Here is a 23922-nt window from a genome sequence, read left to right as displayed (position 1 = left end):
ATTTATGTGCCACTTACTGAGCACCAAAGCAAAACGCAAGTCACACAGAGCACAAGTGAATCAGAAAGAGCACACATTACAAGGTGTGTGCAGGTTACAGAGAACATGACAGTTATCTTTAGAAACAAAAACATAAGAAAGAGGGACAGTGAAGAAAGGGGTAACAAGCACTAACCCGGAAGCGACGCAGTGGATAACGTGGACAGAGCTGCTCTATCTGGTGACTTTGGAAGAACGGATGCTGAAGAGCCTGCTCCGCTGTCAGACGCTTATCTGGGTCAACCTCCAGAAGACGAGAAATCTGTGTGGGAGACGGAATCAGAGACAAACTATGCTGTTTATCAGAGCCAAGGGGATCTGGTTTGTTCATTCTGAGGGGCTGAGGGCAACAAGAGAAAAGGGGTGGAAGAGAAAGACAGGAAAAGAAAAGTTCCAGCAAGAAAAGGCCGAGCAATAGAAAACAGTCAGGATAGGAACAGAAACAGAAGGAGCTGAGAGAAAATGTTGTAGCATAAGTACCAAAAGGAGGAAGAGTAAGAAATACCAAGAAAAAAAAAAAAAAGATAAGAGGAGAGTGGAGGCTTGCAGAAAAACACAAGGTCAGTGAAAAGGGAGGTGATGAATAAAGAAGAGAGACCAAGTGATTAGGGGTGAAGAACTTCAATAGATGGTGATAAGAAAAGAGAGATTAAAAAAAGAAAATTTATGTTTACCTGATAAATGTATTTCTTTTCTGACACAATGAGTCCACAGATCATCTTAATTACTAATGGGATATTCACCTCCTGGTCAGCAGGAGGCGGCAAAGAGAACCACAGCAAAGCTGTTAAATAGCTCCTCCCTTCCCTCCCACTCCAGTCATTCGACCGAAGTTAAGGATAGAAAGGAAAAACCAAGGTGCAGAGTTTTCTAACGTTTTTAATAACCAACAACCTGTCTTACAAGAACAGGGCGGGCCGTGGACTCATCGTGTCAAAAAATAAATAAATTTATCAGGTAAGCATAAATTTTCTTTTTTATGACACGATGAGTCCACGGATCATCTTAATTACTAATGGGATTCAATACCCAAGCTAGAGTACACAGATGATACGGGAGGGACAAGACAGGGAACCTAAACGGAAGGCATCACTGCTTGAAGAAACTTTCTCCCAAAAGCGGCCTCAGCCGAGGCAAGAGAGTCAATTTTGTAAAACTTTGAAAAAGTGTGAAGAGAGGACCAAGTTGCAGCCTTGCAAATCTTTCCACAGAAGCTTCATTCTTGAATGCCCATGAGGAAGCAACAGCCCTTGTGGAATGAGCCGTAACTTTCTCTGGAGGCTGCTGTCCAGCAGTCTCATATGCAAAACGTATGATATTCTTTAGCCAAAAATAAAGAGAAGAAGCCGTAGCTTTCTGTCCCTTACGTTTTCCTGAGAAAATCACAAACAAAAAAAGAAGACTGACGAAAGTCCTTAGTCGCCTGCAGGTAAAACTTTAAAGCACGGACCACGTCCAAATTGTGCAGAAGTCGTACTTTCTGAGAAGAAGGATTAGGACACAAAGAAGGAACAACAATCTCCTGATTAATGTTCTGATCAGAAACAACCTTAGGAAGAAATCCTAATTTAGTACGTAAAACTACCTTATCTGAATGGAAAATAAGGTAAGGAGACTCATACTGCAATGCCGAGAGCTCTGACACTCTACGAGTAGAAGAAATAGCAACAAGAAATAAAACTTTCCAAGATAACAACTTAATATCTAAGGAATGCATAGGCTCAAACGAAGCCCCTTGAAGAACTTTGAGAACTAAATTAAGACTCCATGGAGGAGTAACTGGCTTGAACACAGGCCTGATCCTGACCAAGGCCTGACAAAATGTTTGTACATCTGGGACATCCGCCAGACGTTTGTGTAACAAAATAGATAAGGCCGAGATTTGACCCTTTAGGGAACTTGTCGATAAACCTTTCTCCAAACCTTCTTGGAGAAAAGACAAAATTCTAGGAATCCTAACTCTACTCCATGAGTAGCCCTTGGATTCACACCAATAAAGATATTTACGCCAAATCTTATGGTAAATCTTTCTAGTTACAGGCTTACAAGCCTGAATCATGGTCTCTATGACACAGTCAGAAAGCCCCGCTTGGATAAAATTAAGCGTTCAATCTCCAAGGAGTCAGCTTCAGAGAAACTAGATTTGGGTGAAGGAAGGGCCCTTGAATTAGAAGGTCCTTCATCAACGGAAGTCTCCAAGGTGGCAGAGATGACATGTCCACCAGATCTGCATACCAAATCCTGCAAAGCCAAGCAGGAGCAATGAGGATTACCAACACCCTCTCCTGCTTGATTCGAGCAATAACCTGAGGAAGAAGAGCAAATGGAGGAAATAGGTATGCTAGACTGAAGGTCCAAGGAACCGCCAGAGCATCTATCAGTTCCGCCTGGGGGTCCCTGGACCTCAACCCGTATCTCGGGAGCTTGGCATTCTGTCGAGATGCCATGAGATCTAATTCCAGGCTGACCCCACTTGAGAATCAGGCTGGAAAACACTTCCGTATGGAGTTCCCACTCCCCCGGATGAAAGGTCTGCCTGCTCAGGAAGTCCGCCTCCCAGTTGTCCACCCCTGGGATGTGGATCGCCGACAGGTAGCAAGAATGGGCCTCTGGCCACTGAATTATCTTGGTTAACTCTGTCATCGCTAAGGAATTCCTTGTTCCTCCCTGATGATTGATGTAAGCCACTGAAGTTATGTTGTCCGACTGGAACCTGATAAACTGGACCGAAGCTAACTGAGGCCAGGCTAGAAGAGCATTGAAGATCGCTCTCAGCTCCAGGATGTTTATAGGAAGAACCGACTCTGACTGATTCCAAACTCCCTGAGCCTTTAAGGAACCACAGAAGGCTGACGTCTGTTGTCACAATCACCCAAGATGGTCTGCGAAAGTAGGTTCCCTGGGAAAGATGATCCAGAGACAACCATCATTGAAGAGAATCCCTTGTCTCCTGCTCCAGTAGTATTCGAGGAGACAAATCCACATAATCTCCGTTCCATTGCCTGAGCATGCTTAACTGCAGAGGTCTGAGGTGAAACCGAGCAAATGGGATGATGTCCATTGCCGCCACCATCAGTCCGATTATCTCCATGCACTGAGCCACTGATGGCCGAGGAGTGGACTGAAGGACTAGACAACTATCGATAATCTTTGATTTCCTGACTTCTGTCAGAAAAATCTTCATTGATAGGGAATCTAATATAGTTCCTAAGAAAGTTACCCTTGTATTTGGGACTAATGAACTCTTTTCCAGATTTACCTTCCACCCGTGAGATCGCAGGAAAGATACCTCCATATCCGTGTGGGATCTTGCTTGTTGTAATGATGGCGCCTGGACTAGGAGGTCATCCAAATAGGGTGCCACTGCAATGCCCCGTAACAGAAGCACAGCCAATAGCGATCCCAAAAATGTTGTAAAAATTCTGGGAGCTGTGGCAAGACCGAAGGGAAGAGCTACGAACTGGTAGTGTGTTTGTCCAGAAAGGCAAACCTTAGGAACTTGTGAATGGGAACATGCAGGTACGCGTCCTTTAAATCCACTGTCGTCATAAATTGACCCTCTTGGATCAAAGGGAGAATGGAACGAATAGTTTCCATCTTGAAGGACGGTACTCTGAGAAATTTGTTTAAACTTTTGAGATCTAAGATCGGCCTGAAGGTTCCCTCTTTTTTGGGAACCACGAACAGATTGGAATAAAATCCCAGACCCTGTTCCTGTACCGCCTCTCTCTTTGTCTGGTCTGCAGAAAATCTTGAAAGCAGAAACCTGCCTCTGGGAGGAAAACTTTTGAATTCTAACTTGTATCCCTGGGACACGATTTGTATCGCACAGGGATCCTGAACATCTCGAACCCAAGCCTGAGCGAAGAAGGTAAGTCTGCCACCTACAAGATCCGGTCCCAGATCGGGGGCATGCCCTTCATGCTGTCTTTGATTCAACAGCAGGCTTTTTAGAATGTTTTCCCTTATTCCAGGATTGATTGGATCTCCATGCAGGTTCAGTTTGTTCCTGTTTGGATGCAGTAGAGGAAAAATTTCCCTTGAAATTTCGAAAGGAACGTAAATTACTCTGTCGTCCTTTTTGTTTCTCTTATTCTGGGGAAAAGATAACCCTTACCTCCTGTGATATCAGAGATAATCTCAGACAAGCCAGGTCAAAACAAGGTTTTCCCCTTGTAAGGAATAGCTAGAAGCTTAGACTTAGAGGACACATCCGCAGACCAAGGCTTTAACCATAAGGCTCTGCGGGCTAGAATAGAGAAATCCGAAATCTTTGCTCCCAGTTTAACTTGAAGGGAAGCATCCGTAATAAAGGAATTAGCTAGTTTAAGAGATTTTATCCTATCCTGAGAAGTTTCCGTCCTGATGGCATCAGACAATGCATCGAACCAATATGCTGCCGCACTAGTGACGGTAGCAATGCACACAGCTGGTTGCCATTGCAAGCCCTGGTGAACATACATCTTCTTGAGTAAACCCTCTAACTTCTTGTCCATAGGGTCTTTGAAGGCTCAACTATCCTCTATGGGAATAGTAGTTCTCTTAGCTAAGGTGGAAATGGCTCCTTCCACCTTGGGAACCGTTTGCCAAGCCTCCTTAATAGAGTCGGCTATGGGAAACATCTTTTTAAATATAGGAGATGGAGAAAAAGGAATACCCGGCCTTTTCCACTTCTTAGCAATGATCTCAGAAGCTCGGTCTGGGACCGGAAACACGTCTGTCGAGGAAGGAACCTCTAAATATTTGTTCAGCTTACTGGACTTCTTAGGAACAACAACTACCGTGGAGTCGCTTAAGCCTGAAAGATACAACCTCAGTATCAGCAAGGGAAATTACACTTTCCGAATCTGAAATTTCGCCTTCAGATGCTACTACGGTATACTCCTCCTTAGGCTTCTGGGAGGGGACCTCCGAAATCTCAACAACTGCGTCAGAAACCATGCTTACTGATCTGATTTTCCTCTTACGCTTTCCCTGCAACATTGGAAAAGCAGACAATGCATCAGAAATTGTAGAAGACATGAGAGAAGTGATGTCTCTTAAAGTCACTCCAGCAGGAGCTATAGAGGAAGCGCAGGGCACTGCTTGTGAGGGCGGTAAAATTTGGGACGCTTGAGGAGACAGAAGCGGCATATATTGAACCTCGTCATTAGACTCCTGGACAACATCCGCTTTAGAAAAAGTTGGCTCAGAAAAAATCTTTTCCCTATAATTTAGAGTCCTCTCAATACATGAGGAACAGAAAGGGATTGGTGGTTCCACATTTGCATCAAAACACAAGGAGCAAGTGACATCTTAAAAGGCCTCTTGGTCCATTCTGAATCACAATAACACAATTATGAATTAAAAACTTTAATTTTGTTACAAAAAATGTTTAAGTGCAAAAACGTTACTGTGCCTATAAATTGAAAAGTGTAACTTTTTTACTGTGTATTTAAAAACGTACTTAAATGCCTAGAAAAAAAAAATATTGACACCCCTACACCTCAGCAGCCTTGCCTGACTCCAAGACCTGAGAACCTCTTTCTCTCTTATCCAACGATCCGGAATCGACAGGGGAACGTCAGCTCTATCCGTTCCTAGAAACGCATGTATATCAAGAACCATGCGCTTCTAGGCAAAGACTGAAATTTTCTGCCCCGTTTGTATATGTACACCGAGGCGCAGTGAAAAGGCACGCAATCGGAAGCTCCGCCCATCGTGGGCATTTTTAACAGTAACATCCTCTCTTGGTCGGCATTTTGTTCAGATAAGCCACGTGAGAGTAAAAACCACCAGAGCCATAAAAACCTGCGTCTCCTAGTCCCAGTGCCTGCTTAATGCTGTTCTGTTCCCTCAGACTCTGAGAGTTTACGTGTCACAACAATAAAGAGCATATCCTATGAGCCCTTGTATTGTCTGTGTGTAGAAGTAAAGTGCTCCCTTTTTCTCTGAGTGACTTTTAGCCCCAGAATAAAAAGTGGCACTTACCTCATATGTCTGCCATACAGCAAGGCAGCTCACCAGGTATGAGAGGTCCTCTCCCTCCCATGGACCTGTGAAAAAAGGAGAAATTCCTGAGTAAATATTCCTCAGGTATTCATGATTTAGGGCAGCATCAATATATGGGACGTGCAGTGAGAATTATGTCCCACCAGTTCCCATTGCTCTAAAGCCACCACTGCCCACTGAAGAGACTGATATGGACTACGGCTACACCCTAGAACAAAGCAGCACAATCTTGCACTACTCAAAAAAACATAATTTATGCTTACCTGATAAATTTATTTCTCTTGTAGTGTATCCAGTCCACGGATCATCTATTACTTGTGGGATATTCTCCTTCCCAACAGGAAGTTGCAAGAGGATCACCCACAGCAGAGCTGCTATATAGCTCCTCCCCTCACTGCCATATCCAGTCATTCGACCGAAACAAGCCGAGAAAGGAGAAACCATAGGGTGCAGTGGTGACTGTAGTTTAATTAAAATTTAGACCTGCCTGAAAAGGACAGGGCGGGCCGTGGACTGGATACACTACAAGAGAAATAAATTTATCAGGTAAGCATAAATTATGTTTTCTCTTGTTAAGTGTATCCAGTCCACGGATCATCCATTACTTGTGGGATACCAATACCAAAGCTAAAGTACACGGATGATGGGAGGGACAAGGCAGGAACTTAAACGGAAGGAACCACTGCCTGTAGAACCTTTCTCCCAAAAACAGCCTCCGAAGAAGCAAAAGGATCAAATTTGGAAAATTTGGAAAAAGTATGAAGCGAAGACCAAGTTGCAGCCTTGCAAATCTGTTCAACAGAGGCCTCATTTTTAAAAGCCCAGGTGGAAGCCACAGCTCTAGTAGAATGAGCTGTAATCCTTTCAGGAGGCTGCTGTCCAGCAGTCTCATAGGCTAAACGGATTATACTCCGAAGCCAAAAAGAAAGAGAGGTTGCCGAGGCCTTCTGACCTCTCCTCTGTCCAGAGTAAACAACAAACAGGTTAGATGTTTGGCAAAAATCTTTAGTAGCCTGTAAGTAAAACTTCAAGGCACGGACTACGTCTAGATTATGCAAAAGACGTTCCTTCTTTGAAGAAGGATTAGGACATAATGATGGAACAACAATCTCTTGATTGATATTCTTGTTAGAAACCACCTTAGGTAAAAACCCAGGTTTTGTACGCAGAACAACTTTATCTGAATGAAAGATCAGATAAGGAGAATCACAATGTAAGGCAGATAACTCCGAGACTCTTCAAGCCGAGGAAATAGCCATCAGAAAAAGAACTTTAAGAACCAAGTTTAAGCTCCATGAAGGAGCAACAGGTTTAAACACAGGCTTAATTCTAACTAAAGCCTGACAAAATGCCTGAACGTCTGGAACTTCTGCCAGACGCTTGTGTAAAAGAATAGACAGAGCAGAAATCTGTCCCTTTAAAGAACTAGCTGATAATCCTGTGTCCAAACCCTCTTGGAGGAAGGACAATATCCTAGGAATCCTAACCCTACTCCATGAGTAATTCTTGGATTCACACCAATGAAGATATTTACGCCATATCTTGTGGTAAATTTTCCTGGTGACAGGCTTTCGTGCCTGTATTAAGGTATCAATTACTGACTCGGAGAAGCCACGCTTTGATAGGATCAAGCGTTCAATCTCCATGCAGTCAGTCTCAGAGAAAGTAGATTCGGATGATTGAAAGGACCTTGTATTAGAAGGTCTTGTCTCAGAGGCAGAGTCCATGGTGGAAAGGATGACATGACCACTAGGTCTGCATACCAGGTCCTGCGTGGCCACGCAGGCGCTATCAATATCACCAATGCTCTTTCCTGTTTGAGCAAAGGAAACGGTGGAAACACATAAGCCAGGTTGAAGAACCAAGGCGCTGCTAGAGCATCTATCAGTGCCGCTTCTGGGTCCCTGGACCTGGATCCGTAACAAGGAAGCTTGGCGTTCTGGCGAGACGCCATGAGATCCAATTCTGGTTTGCCCCAACGGAGAACCAATTGAGCAAACACCTCCGGATGGAGTTCCCATTCCCCCGGATGAAAAGTCTGACGACTTAGAAAATCCGCCTCCCAGTTCTCTACACATGGGATATGGATCGCTGACAGGTGTCAAGAGTGAGTCTCTGCCCAGCGAATTATCTTGGAGACTTCTGACATCGCTAGGGAACTCCTGGTTCCCCCTTGATGGTTGATGTAAGCCACAGTCGTGATGTTGTCTGACTGAAATCTGATGAACCTCAGTGTTGCTAGCTGAGGCCAAGCCAGAAGAGCATTGAATATTGCTCTTAACTCCAGAATATTTATTGGGAGGAGTTTCTCCTCCTGAGTCCATGAACCCTGAGCCTTCAGGGAGTTCCAGACTGCACCCCAGCCTAGAAGGCTGGCATCTGTTGTTACAATTGTCCAATCTGGTCTGCGAAAGGTCATACCCTTGGACAGATGGGCCTGAGATAACCACCAGAGAAGAGAATCTCTGGTTTCCTGACCCAGATTTAGTAGAGGGGACAAATCTGTGTAATCCCCATTCCACTGACTGAGCATGCATAATTGCAGCGGTCTGAGATGCAGGCGCGCGAATGGCACTATGTCCATCGCCGCTACCATTAAGCCGATTACTTCCATGCACTGAGCCACCGTGGGGCGCGGAATGGAGTGAAGAACACGGCAAGCATTTAGAAGTTTTGATAACCTGGACTCCGTCAGGTAAATTTTCATTTCTACAGAATCTATTAGAGTCCCTAGGAAGGAAACCCTTGTGAGAGGAGATAGAGAACTCTTTTCTTCGTTCACTTTCCACCCATGCGATCTCAGGAATGCCAGAACTATCTCTGTATGAGATTTGGCAATTTGAAAGCTTGACGCCTGTATCAGGATGTCGTCCAGGTAAGGAGCCACCGCTATGCCTCGCGGTCTTAGGACCGCCAGAAGTGAGCCCAGAACCTTTGTAAAAATTCTTGGGGCTGTAGCCAACCCGAATGGAAGAGCCACAAATTGGTAATGCCTGTCTAGAAAAGGCAAACCTCAGGAACTGATGATGATTCTTGTGAATCGGAATGTGAAGGTAGGCATCCTTTAAGTCCACTGTGGTCATGTACTGACCCTCTTGGATCATGGGAAAATGGTTCGAATAGTTTCCATCTTGAATGATGGAACTCTGAGGAATTTGTTTAGGATCTTTAAATCCAAAATTGGTCTGAAGGTTCCCTCTTTTTTGGGAACCACAAACAGATTTGAATAAAACCCCTGTCCTTGTTCCGTCCGCGGAACTGGATGGATCACTCCCATTACAAGGAGATCTTGTACGCAGCTTAGGAATGCCTCTTTCTTTATCTGGTTTGCAGATAATCTTGAAAGGTGAAATCTCCCTTGTGGAGGAGAAGCTTTGAAGTCCAGAAGATATCCCTGAGATATGATCTCCAACGCCCAGGGATCCTGAACATCTCTTGCCCACGCCTGGGCGAAGAGAGAGAGTCTGCCCCCTACTAGATCCGTTGTCGGATAGGGGGCCGCTCCTTCATGCTGTCTTAGAGGCAGCAGCAGGCTTTCTGGCCTGCTTGCCCTTGTTCCAGGACTGGTTAGGTGTCCAGGCCTGCTTGGATTGAGCAAAAGTTCCCTCTTGTTTTGAAGCAGAGGAAGTTGATGCTGCACCTGCCTTGAAATTTCGAAAGGCACGAAAATTAGACTGTTTGGCCTTTGATTTGGCCCTGTCCTGAGGAAGGGTATGACCCTTACCTCCAGTAATGTCAGCAATAATTTCTTTCAAACCAGGCCCGAATAAGGTCTGCCCCTTGAAAGGAATGTTGAGTAATTTAGACTTTGAAGTCACATCAGCTGACCAGGATTTGAGCCATAGCGCCCTACGCGCCTGGATGGCGAATCCGGAATTCTTAGCCGTTAGTTTAGTCAAATGAACAATGGCATCAGAAACAAATGTTGAATTAGCTAGCTTAAGAGTTCTAAGCTTGTCAACAATTTCAGTCAATGGAGCTGTATGGATGGCCTCTTCCAGGGCCTCAAACCAGAATGCCGCCGCAGCAGTGACAGGCGCAATGCATGCAAGGGGCTGTAAAATAAAACCTTGTTGAATAAACATTTTCTTAAGGTAACCCTCTAATTTTTTATCCATTGGATCTGAAAAAGCACAACTGTCCTCAACCGGGATAGTGGTACGCTAAAGTAGAAACTGCTCCCTCCACCTTAGGGACAGTCTGCCATAAGTCCCGTGTAGTGGCACCTATTGGAAACATTTTTCTAAATATAGGAGGTGGGGAAAAGGGCACCCCGGGCCTATCCCACTCCTTACTAATAATTTCTGTAAGCCTTTTAGGTATTGGAAAAACATCAGTACTCACCGGCACTGCATAGTATTTATCCAGCCTACACAATTTCTCTGGCACTGCAATTGTGTCACAGTCATTCAGAGCAGCTAATACCTCCCCAAGCAATACACAGAGGTTCTCAAGCTTAAATTTAAAATTAGAAATCTCTGAATCAGGTCTCCCCGATTCAGAGACGTCACCCACAGACTGAAGCTCTCCGTCCTCAGGTTCTGCATATTGTGACGCTGTATCAGACATGGCTCTTACAGCATCTACGCGCTCTGTATCTCGTCTAACCCCAGAGCTATCGCGCTTGCCTCTCAATTCAGGCAATCTGGATAATACCTCTGACAGGGTATTATTCATGATTGCAGCCATGTCCTGCAAAGTAATCGCTATGGGCGTCCCTGATGTACTTGGCGCCATATTAGCGCGCGTCCCTTGAGCGGGAGGCGAAGGGTCCGACACGTGGGGAGAGTTAGTCGGCATAACTTCCCCCTCGACAGACCCCTCTGGTGACAATTCTTTTATAGATAAAGACTGATCTTTACTGTTTAAGGTGAAATCAATACATTTAGTACAACATTCTCCTATGGGGCTCCACCATGGCTTTTAAACATAATGAACAAGTATCCTCTGTTTCAGACATGTTTGTACAGACTAGCAATGAGACTAGCAAGCTTGGAAAACACTTTAAAGCAAGTTAACAAGCAATATAAAAAACGTTACTGTGCCTTTAAGAGAAACAAATTTTGACAAAATTTGAAATAACAGTGAAAAAAGGCAGTTACACTAACAAAGTTTTTACAGTGTATGTAACAAGTCAGCAGAGCATTGCACCCACTTGCAAATGGATGATTAACCCCTTAATAACAAAAACAGAATAATAAATGACAAAAACATTTTTTTTTATTTTTTTTGTTTTTTAACCCCTTAACGACCGAGGACGTGCAGGGTACGTCCTCAAAAAAAGGCAGTTAATGCCTGAGAACGTACCCTGCACGTCCTCGGTGTGGAAAGCAGCTGGAAGCGATCCTGCTCGCTTCCAGCTGCTTTCCGGTTATTGCAGTGATGCCTCGATATGGAGGCATCCTGCAATAACCCCCCTTGGCCATCCGATGCAGAGAGAGCCACTCTGTGGCCCTCTCTGCACCGGACATCGGTGGCCGGTATCGTTGGTGGGTGGGAGCAAGTCTGGGAGGCGGGTGGGCGGCCATCGATGTGCCCAGTGGAGTGGAGGGGGGCGGGATCGGGGGCGGGAGGGGCGGGAGCGCGCACGGGGGGCGGCGGGCGGGCGCGTGCACGGGGCGGGAGCGGGAGGGAACCGCTACACTACAGAAAAATCAAGTTTCAAAAGTACATCAAATAACTTTTTGAAAGCTGTAAATAACAGCTAAGAGATGTGGAAGGGGTGGGGGGTTGATCTTGGGGGGGGGGGAAGCTACACTGCAGAAAAGGGTTTTTTTTTTTAAAAAAGGCAAATTTTTTCACTAAACTGGGTACTGGCAGACAGCTGCCAGTACCCAAGATGGCGCCCATTAAGGCAGAGGGGGAGGGTTAGAGAGCTCTTTGGTGGGGGATCAGTAAGGCTGGGGGCTAAGGGGGGATCCTACACAGCAGCATATGTAAATATGCTAAAAAAAAAAAAAAACCAAATATAGCTTTTATTTTAGTACTGGCAGAGTTTCTGCCAGTACTTAAGATGGCGGGGACAATTGGGGGGTGGGGGAGGGAAGAGAGCTGTTTGGGAGAGATCAGGGGGTCTCATGTTTCAGGTGGGAGGCTGAGCTCTACACTAAAGCTAAAATTAACCCTGCAAGCTCCCTACAAGCTACATAATTAACCCCTTCACTGCTAGCCATAATACACGAGTGAAATGCAGCGGCATTTGGCGGCCTTCTAATTACCAAAAAGCAACGCCAAAGCCATATATGTCTGCTATTTCTGAACAAAGGGGATCCCAGAGAAGCATTTACAACCATTTGTGCCATAATTGCACAAGCTGTTTGTAAATGATTTCAGTGAGAAACCTAAAATTGTGAAAAATTTAACGTTTTTTTTAATTTGATCGCATTTGGCGGTGAAATGGTGGCATGAAATATACCAAAATGGGCCTAGATCAATACTTGGGGTTGTCTACTACACTACACTAAAGCTAAAATTAACCCTAGAAGCTCCCTACATGCTCCATAATTAACCCCTTCACTGCTGGGCATAATACACGTGTAGTGCGCAGTGGCATTTAGCAGCCTTCTAATTACTAAAAAGCAACGCCAAAGCCATATATGTCTGCTATTTCTGAACAAAGGGGATCCCAGAGAAGAATTTACAACCATTTAAGCCATAATTGCACAAGCTGTTTGTAAATAATTTCAGTGAGAAACCAAAAGTTTGTGAAAAAATTTGTAAAAAAGTGAACGATTTTTTGTATTTAATCGCATTTGGCGGTGAAATGGTGGCATGAAATATACCAAAATGGGCCTAGATCAATACTTTGGGATGTCTACTAAAAAAAATTATATACATGTCAATGGATATTCAGAGATTCCTGAAAGATATTAGTGTTCTAATGTAACTAGCGCTAATTTTGAAAAATAATGGTTTGGAAATAGTAAAGTGCAACTTGTATTTATGGCCCTATAACTTACAAAAAAAGCAAAGAAGATGTAAACATTGGGTATTTCTAAACTCAGGACAAAATTTAGAAACTATTTAGCATGGGTGTTTTTTGGTGGTTGTAGATGTGTAACAGATTTTGGGGGTCAAAGTTAGAAAAAGTGTGTTTTTTTCAATTTTTTCCTCATATTTTATAATTTTTTTTATAGTAAATTATAAGATATGATGAAAATAATGGTATCTTTAGAAAGTCCATTTAATGGCGAGAAAAACGGTATATAATATGTGTGGGTACAGTAAATGAGTAAGATGAAAATTACAGCTAAACACAAACACCGCAAAAATGTAAAAATAGCCTTGGTCCCAAACGGACAGAAAATGGAAAAGTGCTGTGGTCATTAAGGGGTTAAACACAGTCACAACAACTGCCACAGTCTACTGTGGTTGTTACCCTCCTCAAACACGACTTTGAAGCCTTTTGAGCCCTTCAGAGATGTCCTGTATCATGCAGAGGGAAGCTGAATGTCTCTGTCAGTATTTTTATCTGAACAGAAAAGCACTAAAAAAGGCCCCTCCCACTCATATTACAACAGTGGAAAGCCTCAGGAAACTGTTTCTAGGCAAAAATCAAGCCAGCCATGTGGAAAAAAACTAGGCCCCAATAAGTTTTGTCACCAAACATATATAAAAATGATTAACATGCCAGCAAACGTTTTATATTACACTTTTATAAGAGTATGTATCTCTGTTAATAAGCCTGATACCAGTCGCTATCACTGCATTTAAGGCTTAACTTACATTAATCCGGTATCAGCAGCATTTTTCTAGCAAATTCCATCCCTAGAAATATGTTAACTGCACATACCTTATTGCAGGAAAACCTGCACTCCATTCCCCCTCTGAAGTTACCTCACTCCTCAGAATATGTGAGAACGGCAGTGGATCTTAGTTACTTCTGCTAAGATCATAGAAATCACAGGCAGATTCTTCTTCTAATGCTGCCTGAGATGAAACAGTACACTCCGGTACCATTTAAAAATAACAAACTTTTGATTGAAGTTAAAAAACTAACTATAATACACCACTCTCCTCTTACTACGTCCATCTTTGTTGAGAGTTGCAAGAGAATGACTGGATATGGCAGTGAGGGGAGGAGCTATATAGCAGCTCTGCTGTGGGTGATCCTCTTGCAACTTCCTGTTGGGAAGGAGAATATCCCACAACTAATGGCTGATCCGTGGACTGGATACACTTAACAAGAGTAATAATAAACTCTTGATTGAAGAATCTTTTCTAACACCTCACTTTACCTCTTCCTATCACTAACGTAGGCAAAGAGAATGACTGGAGTGGGAGGGGAGGAGCTATTTAACAGCTTTGCTGTGATGCTCTTTGCCGCCTCCTGCTGACCAGGAGGTGAATATCCCATTAGTAATTAAGATGATCCGTGGACTCATCGTGTCATAAAAAGAAAGGACCCAGTGAGGAGATGAGGAACTAATGAAGGAAAAGCCTGAAGATGGGGAGACCAAGGGAGGGCAGATGAGAGGCTAGGTCTTGAAGAACAAAAGCATGAACAATGAAGCTGGTACGTTTAGGATTGGGTAACGTGTTTATGTACCAGATCTTTTACAGTAGCTGATCGGTCATCCCACTCAGGAGAACTGAACTGGAATCGTCCATCCATGATCATCCGAAGCATCAACATCTGTCTGCGGTGCCAGAAAGGAGGAGAACCAGCCAGAAGTGTGAATATGATCACTCCACATGCCCACCTAACGGGATAATGAGCACAGCAAGGAATTGAGTTCCCGTTTCACACATGTAAGACTAGAGGACAGTAGACGCACTTCAATTCTCTCTCTTTCTAACAGACCCACTTAAATCCTCTCTCTCCCACTCACAGACCCACTTAAATCCCCTCTCCCACTCACAGACCCACTTAAATCCCCTCTCCCACTCACAGACCCACTTAAATCCCCTCTCTCTCCCACTCACAGACCCACTTAAATCCCCTCTCTCCCACTCACAGACCCACTTAAATCCCCTCTCTCTCCCACTCACAGACCCACTTAAATCCCCTCTCCCACTCACAGACCCACTTAAATCTCCTCTCTCCCACTCAGACCCACTTAAATCCCCTCTCTCTCCCACTAAGACCCACTTAAATCCCCTCTCCCTCCCACTCAAAGACCCACTTTCCACCTGTCTCTCCCACTCAGACCCACTTAAATCCCCTCTCCCTCCCACTCACAGACCCACTTTCCACCTGTGTCTCCCACTCACAGACCCACTTTCCACCTGTCTCTCCCACTCACAGACCCACTTTCCACCTGTCTCTCCCACTCAGACCCACTTAAATCCCCTCTCCCTCCCACTCACAGACCCACTTTCCACCTGTCTCTCCCACTCACAGATCCACTTTCCACCTGTCTCTCCCACTCACAGACCCACTTTCCACCTGTCTCTCCCACTCACAGACCCACTTCCCACCTGTCTCTCACACTCACAGACCCACTTCCCACCTGTATCTCACACTCACAGACTCACTTCTCACCTGTATCTCACTCACAGACCCACTTCCCACCTGTCTCTCACACTCACAGATCCACTTCCCACCTGTCTCTCACACTCACAGATCCACTTCCCACCTGTCTCTCACACTCACAGATCCACTTCCCTCCTGTCTCTCACAGACTCACTTCCCACCTGTCTCTCACACTCACAGACTCACTTCCACACCTGTCTCTCACAGACTCACTTCCCACCTGTCTCTCACACTCACAGACTCACTTCCCACCTGTCTCTCACACTCACAGACCCACCTGTCTCTCACACTCACAGACCCACTTCTCACCTGTCTCTCACACTCACAGACCCACTTCCCACCTGTCTCACACTCACAGGCTTACTTCCCACCTGTATCTCACACTCACAGATCCACTTCCCACCTGTCTCTCACACTCACAGATCCACTTCCCACCTGTCTCTCACACTCACAGATCCACTTCCCACCTGTCTCTCACACTCACAGACTCACTTCCCACCTGTCTCTCACACTCACAGACTCACTTCTCACCTGTCTCTCACACTCACAGACTCACTTCCCACCTGTCTCTCACACTCACAGACTCACTTCCCACCTGTCTCTCACACTCACAGACTCACTTCCCACCTGTCTCTCACACTCACAGACTCACTTCCCACCTGTCTCTCACACTCACAGACCAACTTCCCACCTGTCTCTCACACTCACAGACCCACTTCCCACCTGTCTCTCACACTCACAGACCCACTTCCCACCTGTCTCTCACACTCACAGACCCACTTCCCACCTGTCTCTCACACTCACAGACCCACTTCCCACCTGTCTCTCACACTCACAGACCCACTTCCCACCTGTCTCTCACACTCACAGACCCACTTCCCACCTGTCTCTCACACTCACAGACCCACTTCCCACCTGTCTCTCACACTCACAGACCCTCTTCCCACCTGTCTCTCACACTCACAGACCCACTTCTCACCTGTCTCTCACACTCACAGACCCACTTCTCACCTGTCTCTCACACTCACAGACTCACTTCCCACCTGTATCTCACACTCACAGATCCACTTCCCACCTGTCTCTCACACTCACAGATCCACTTCCCACCTGTCTCTCACACTCACAGACTCACTTCCCACCTGTATCTCACACTCACAGACTCACTTCCCACCTGTATCTCACACTCACAGACTCACTTCCCACCTGTCTCTCACACTCACAGACTCACTTCCCACCTTTATCTCACACTCACAGACTCACTTCTCACCTGTCTCTCACAATCACAGACCCACTTCCCACCTGTATCTCACACTCACAGACTCACTTCCCACCTGTCTCTCACACTCACAGATCCACTTCCCACCTGTCTCTCACACTCACAGACTCACTTCCCACCTGTCTCTCACACTCACAGATCCACTTCTCACCTGTCTCACACTCACAGATCCACTTCCCACCTGTCTCTCACACTCACAGATCCACTTCCCACCTGTCTCTCACACTCACAGATCCACTTCCCACCTGTATCTCACACTCACAGACTCACTTCCCACCTGTATCTCACACTCACAGACTCCCTTCTCACCTGTCTCTCACACTCACAGACTCACTTCCCACCTTTATCTCACACTCACAGACTCACTTCTCACCTGTCTCTCACAATCACAGACCCACTTCCCACCTGTATCTCACACTCACAGACTCACTTCCCACCTGTCTCTCACAGTCACAGACCCACTTCCCACCTGTCTCTCACACTCACAGATCCACTTCCCACCTGTCTCTCACACTCACAGATCCACTTCCCACCTGTCTCTCACACTCACAGACTCACTTCTCACCTGTCTCACACTCACAGACTCACTTCCCACCTGTCTCTCACACTCACAGATCCACTTCCCACCTGTCTCTCACACTCACAGATCCACTTCCCACCTGTCTCTCACACTCACAAACTCACTTCCCACCTGTCTCTCACACTCACAGACTCACTTCCCACCTGTCTCTCACAGACTCACTTCCCACCTGTCTCTCACAGACTCACTTCCCACCTGTCTCTCACACTCACAGACTCACTTCCACACCTGTCTCTCACAGACTCACTTCCCACCTGTCTCTCACACTCACAGACTCACTTCCCACCTGTCTCTCACACTCACAGACTCACTTCCCACCTGTCTCTCACACTCACAGACCCACCTGTCTCTCACACTCACAGACCCACTTCTCACCTGTCTCACACTCACAGACTCACTTCTCACCTGTATCTCACACTCACAGATCCACTTCCCACCTGTCTCTCACACTCACAGACTCACTTCCCACCTGTCTCTCACACTCACAGACTCACTTCCCACCTGTATCTCACACTCACAGATCCACTTCCCACCTGTCTCTCACACTCACAGACCCACTTCCCACCTGTCTCTCACACTCACAGACTCCCTTCCCACCTGTCTCTCACACTCACAGACCCACTTCCCACCTGTCTCTCACACTCACAGACTCCCTTCCCACCTGTCTCTCACACTCACAGACCCACTTCCCACCTGTCTCTCACACTCACAGACTCCCTTCCCACCTGTCTCTCACACTCACAGACTCACTTCCCACCTGTCTCTCACACTCACAGATCCACTTCCTGGCTGTATCCTGGGTGTGTTTCATCCATTGAGCATTTGAGTATCTCAGGAGCCAAATAACCTGGGGTCCCACAGAGCTCTTTGAGACAGAGACACAGAGAGAGACAGACATAATGAACGTCATTATTAGCTCTACACTTGTTGTGCCGTCTGTGATATTTTTCATTCTCAGCGAATGATACAGATTAACAAGGTGGGAAAACACAATACAGACAGAGACAATGAATACATAACTAACGAGAGTGGAGACCAGGAAGGAAAAGAGAATACATGACTGACGACTAGATTCACCTCGCAGCTTGTTTGGCGGATGCAAGACACAGCTGAAACCAAAGTCAGAGAGCTTGATGTTGAGTGAATCATCCATGAGAATGTTTTCTGGCTTTAGGTCACGATGCACAATGTTATTACGATGTAAGAAAGCTACCGCCTCTAACAGAGATCGCATGATACACCTAAAACACAGTAAACAGATCATAATCAGGCCGACGGGTAAGGATTAAATGCTTAATTATTGGTTTTGTATCCAAGTAGGCTTGGGACAGAATATGACACATCTGGTAGTATTAGATGAGGCTAAGCAGGCTGGTGACAACATGCCATGTGTCTAGTGGCTTTACCTGAGGGTGATCAGGCTGGTGACAACATGACATATGTCTAGTGGTGTTATATGAGGGTGATCAGGCTGGTGACAACATGACATATGTCTAGTGGTGTTATATGAGGGTGATCAGGCTGGTGACAACATGACATATGTCTAGTGGTGTTATATGAGGGTGATCAGGCTGGTGACAACATGACATATGTCTAGTGGTGTTATATGAGGGTGATCAGGCTGGTGACAACATGACATATGTCTAGTGGTGTTATATGAGGGTGATCAGGCTGGTGACAACATGACATATGTCTAGTAGCGTTACATGAGGGTGATCAGGCTGGTGACAACATGACATATGTCTAGTAGAGTTACATGAGGGTGATCAGGCTGGTGACAACATGACATATGTCTAGTAGAGTTACATGAGGGTGATCAGGCAGGTGACAACATGACATATGTCTAGTGGTGTTATATGAGGGTGATCAGGCAGGTGACAACATGACATATGTCTAGTAGCGTTACATGAGGGTGATCAGGCTGGTGACAACATGACATATGTCTAGTAGAGTTACATGAGGGTGATCAGGCTGGTGACAACATGACATATGTCTAGTAGCGTTACATGAGGGTGATCAGGCTGGTGACAACATGACATATGTCTAGTAGCGTTACATGAGGGTGAACAGGCTGGTGACAACATGACATATGTCTAGTAGCGTTACATGAGGGTGATCAGGCTGGTGACAACATGACATATGTCTAGTAGCGTTACATGATGGTGATCAGGCTGGTGACAACATGACATATGTCTAGTAGCGTTACATGAGGGTGATCAGGCTGGTGACAACATGACATATGTCTAGTAGCGTTACATGAGGGTGAACAGGCTGGTGACAACATGACATATGTCTAGTAGCGTTACATGAGGGTGAACAGGCTGGTGACAACATGACATATGTCTAGTAGCGTTACATGAGGGTGATCAGGCTGGTGACAACATGACATATGTCTAGTAGCGTTACATGAGGGTGATCAGGCTGGTGACAACATGACATATGTCTAGTAGCGTTACATGAGGGTGATTATGCAGGTGCTAACATGACATATGTCTAGTAGCGTTACATGAGGGTGATCAGGCTGGTGACAACATGACATGTCTAGTAGCGTTACATGAGGGTGATCAGGCTGGTCACAACATGACATATGTCTAGTAGAGTTACATGAGGGTGATCAGGCTGGTGACAACATGACATATGTCTAGTAGCGTTACCTGAGGGTGATCAGGCTGGTGGCAACATGACATATGTCTAGTGGCTTTACATGAGGGTGATCAGGCTGGTGACAACATGACATATGTCTAGTAGCGTTACATGAGGGTGATCAGGCTGGTGACAACATGACATATGTCTAGTGGTGTTATATGAGGGTGATCAGGCTGGTGACAACATGACATATGTCTAGTAGCGTTACATGAGGGTGATCAGGCAGGTGACAACATGACATATGTCTAGTAGCGTTACATGAGGGTGATCAGGCTGGTGACAACATGACATATGTCTAGTGGTGTTATATGAGGGTGATCAGGCAGGTGACAACATGACATATGTCTAGTGGCGTTACATGAGGGTGATCAGGCTGGTGACAACATGACATATGTCTAGTGGTGTTATATGAGGGTAATCAGGCTGGTGACAACATGACATATGTCTAGTAGCGTTACATGAGGGTGATCAGGCTGGTGACAACATGACATATGTCTAGTAGAGTTACATGAGGGTAATCAGGCTGGTGACAACATGACATATGTCTAGTAGAGTTACATGAGGGTGATCAGGCTGGTGACAACATGACATATGTCTAGTAGAGTTACATGAGGGTGATCAGGCTGGTGACAACATGACATATGTCTAGTGGTGTTATATGAGGGTGATCAGGCTGGTGACAACATGACATATGTCTAGTGGTGTTATATGAGGGTGATCAGGCAGGTGACAACATGACATATGTCTAGTGGTGTTATATGAGGGTGATCAGGCTGGTGACAACATGACATATGTCTAGTGGTGTTATATGAGGGTGATCAGGCAGGTGACAACATGACATATGTCTAGTAGCGTTACATGATGGTGATCAGGCTGGTGACAACATGACATATGTCTAGTGGCTTTACATGAGGGTGATCAGGTAGGTGACAACATGACATATGTCTAGTAGCGTTATATGAGGGTGATCAGGCTGGTGACAACATGACATATGTCTAGTAGCGTTACATGATGGTGATCAGGCTGGTGACAACATGACATATGTCTAGTGGCTTTACATGAGGGTGATCAGGTAGGTGACAACATGACATATGTCTAGTAGCGTTACATGAGGGTGATCAGGCAGGTGACAACATGACATATGTCTAGTAGCGTTACATGAGGGTGATCAGGCTGGTGACAACATGACATATGTCTAGTAGAGTTACATGAGGGTGATCAGGCTGGTGACAACATGACATATGTCTAGTAGCGTTACATGAGGGTGATCAGGCTGGTGACAACATGACATATGTCTAGTAGAGTTACATGAGGGTGATCAGGCTGGTGACAACATGACATATGTCTAGTGGTGTTATATGAGGGTGATCAGGCTGGTGACAACATGACATATGTCTAGTAGCGTTACATGAGGGTGATCAGGCTGGTGACAACATGACATATGTCTAGTGGTGTTATATGAGGGTGATCAGGCTGGTGACAACCTGACATATGTCTAGTGGTGTTATATGAGGGTGATCAGGCAGGTGACAACATGACATATGTCTAGTGGTGTTATATGAGGGTGATCAGGCAGGTGACAACATGACATATGTCTAGTAGCGTTACATGATGGTGATCAGGCTGGTGACAACATGACATATGTCTAGTAGCGTTACATGAGGGTGATCAGGCTGGTGACAACATGACATATGTCTAGTAGCGTTACATGAGGGTGATCAGGCTGGTGACAACATGACATATGTCTAGTAGAGTTACATGAGGGTGATCAGGCTGGTGACAACATGACATATGTCTAGTGGTGTTATATGAGGGTGATCAGGCTGGTGACAACATGACATATGTCTAGTAGCGTTACATGAGGGTGATCAGGCTGGTGACAACATGACATATGTCTAGTAGCGTTACATGAGGGTGATCAGGCAGGTGACAACATGACATATGTCTAGTGGTGTTATATGAGGGTGATCAGGCTGGTGACAACATGACATATGTCTAGTAGCGTTACATGTTGGTGATCAGGCAGGTGACAACATGACATATGTCTAGTGGCGTTATATGAGGTTGAGTAGGCTGGTGACAACATGACATATGTCTAGTAGCGTTACATGATAGTGAACAGGCGGGTGACAACATGACAGTAGTGTTACATGTTGGTGATTAGGCTGGTGACAACATGACATATGTCTAGTAGTGTTACATGTTGGTGATCAGGCTGGTGACAACATGACATATGTCTAGTGGTGTTATATGATGGTGATCAGGCTGGTGACAACATGACAAATGTCCAAAGGCGTTATATGAGGGTGATCAGGCTGGTGACAACATGGCATATGTCTAGTAGCGTTACATTAGGGTGATCAGGCTGACAACATGACATATGTCTAGTAGCGTTACATGAGGGTGATCAGGCTGGTGCTAACATGACATATGTCTAGTAGCGTTACATGAGGGTGATCAGGCTGGTGACAACATGACATATGTCTAGTAGCGTTACATGAGGGTGATCAGGCTGGTGACAACATGACATATGTCTAGTAGCGTTACATGAGGGTGATCAGGCTGGTGACAACATGACATATGTCTAGTGGTGTTATATGAGGGTGATCAGGCTGGTGACAACATGACATATGTCTAGTAGCGTTACATGAGGGTGATCAGGCTGGTGACAACATGACATATGTCTAGTAGCGTTACATGAGGGTGATTATGCAGGTGCTAACATGACATATGTCTAGTAGCGTTACATGAGGGTGATCAGGCTGGTGACAACATGACATATGTCTAGTAGCGTTACATTAGGGTGATCAGGCAGGTGACAACATAACATATGTCTAGTAGCGTTACATTAGGGTGATCAGGCTGACAACAAGACATATGTCTAGTAGCGTTACATTAGGGTGATCAGGCAGGTGACAACATAACATATGTCTAGTAGCGTTACATTAGGGTGATCAGGCTGACAACATGACATATGTCTAGTAGCGTTACATGAGGGTGATCAGGCTGGTGACAACATGACATATGTCTAGTAGCGTTACATGAGGGTGATCAGGCTGGTGACAACATGACATATGTCTAGTAGCGTTACATGAGGGTGAGCAGGCGGGTGACAACATGACATATGTCTGGTTGGGTTACATGATGGTGAGCAGGCTGGTGACAACATGACATATGTCTAGTAGCGTTACATGAGGGTGATCAGGCTGGTGACAACATGACATATGTCTAGTAGCGTTACATGAGGGTGATCAGGCTGGTGACAACATGACATATGTCTAGTAGAGTTACATGAGGGTGATCAGGCTGGTGACAACCTGACATATGTCTAGTAGCGTTGCATGAGGGTGATCAGGCTGGTGACAACATGACATGTCTAGTAGCGTTACATGAGGGTGATCAGGCTGGTGACAACATGACATATGTCTAGTAGCGTTACATGAGGGTGAACAGGCTGGTGACAACATGACATATGTCTAGTAGCGTTACATGAGGGTGATCAGGCTGGTGCTAACATGACATATGTCTAGTAGCGTTACATGAGGGTGATCATGCGGGTGCTAACATGACATATGTCTAGTAGCGTTACATGAGGGTGAACAGGCTGGTGACAACCTGACATATGTCTAGTAGCGTTACATGAGGGTGAACAGGCTGGTGACAACATGACATATGTCTAGTAGCGTTACATGAGGGTGATCAGGCTGGTGACAACATGACATATGTCTAGTAGCGTTACATGAGGGTGATCAGGCTGGTGACAACATGACATATGTCTAGTAGCGTTACATGAGGGTGATCAGGCTGGTGACAACATGACATATGTCTAGTAGCGTTACATGAGGGTGATCAGGCTGGTGACAACATGACATATGTCTAGTAGCGTTACATGAGGGTGATCAGGCTGGTGACAAC

General features: G+C 45.5%; 1 protein-coding gene across 3 annotated transcripts in view; it reads right to left on the bottom strand.

Moving 5' to 3' along the window:
* PHKG2 (phosphorylase kinase catalytic subunit gamma 2) overlaps positions 1-23922 on the bottom strand; it is an 87060-nt gene that overhangs the window by 28834 nt on the left and 34304 nt on the right. For all 3 annotated transcript variants that reach the window (XM_053694733.1, XM_053694734.1, XM_053694735.1), the window contains exons 5-8: positions 18439-18602; positions 18136-18226; positions 14579-14732; positions 176-301 (exon numbers count right to left, since the gene is read on the bottom strand). In XM_053694733.1, coding sequence (XP_053550708.1) covers positions 176-301; positions 14579-14732; positions 18136-18226; positions 18439-18602 — 535 coding nt within the window. The remainder of the gene's footprint in view (positions 1-175; positions 302-14578; positions 14733-18135; positions 18227-18438; positions 18603-23922) is intronic.

The sequence above is a fragment of the Bombina bombina genome, chromosome 11, assembly GCF_027579735.1.
Source record: "Bombina bombina isolate aBomBom1 chromosome 11, aBomBom1.pri, whole genome shotgun sequence".
Classification (NCBI taxonomy): Eukaryota; Metazoa; Chordata; class Amphibia; order Anura; family Bombinatoridae; genus Bombina; species Bombina bombina.
Note: the sequence above shows the minus strand (reverse complement) of the source record. Positions and strands in the feature narration are given on the sequence as shown.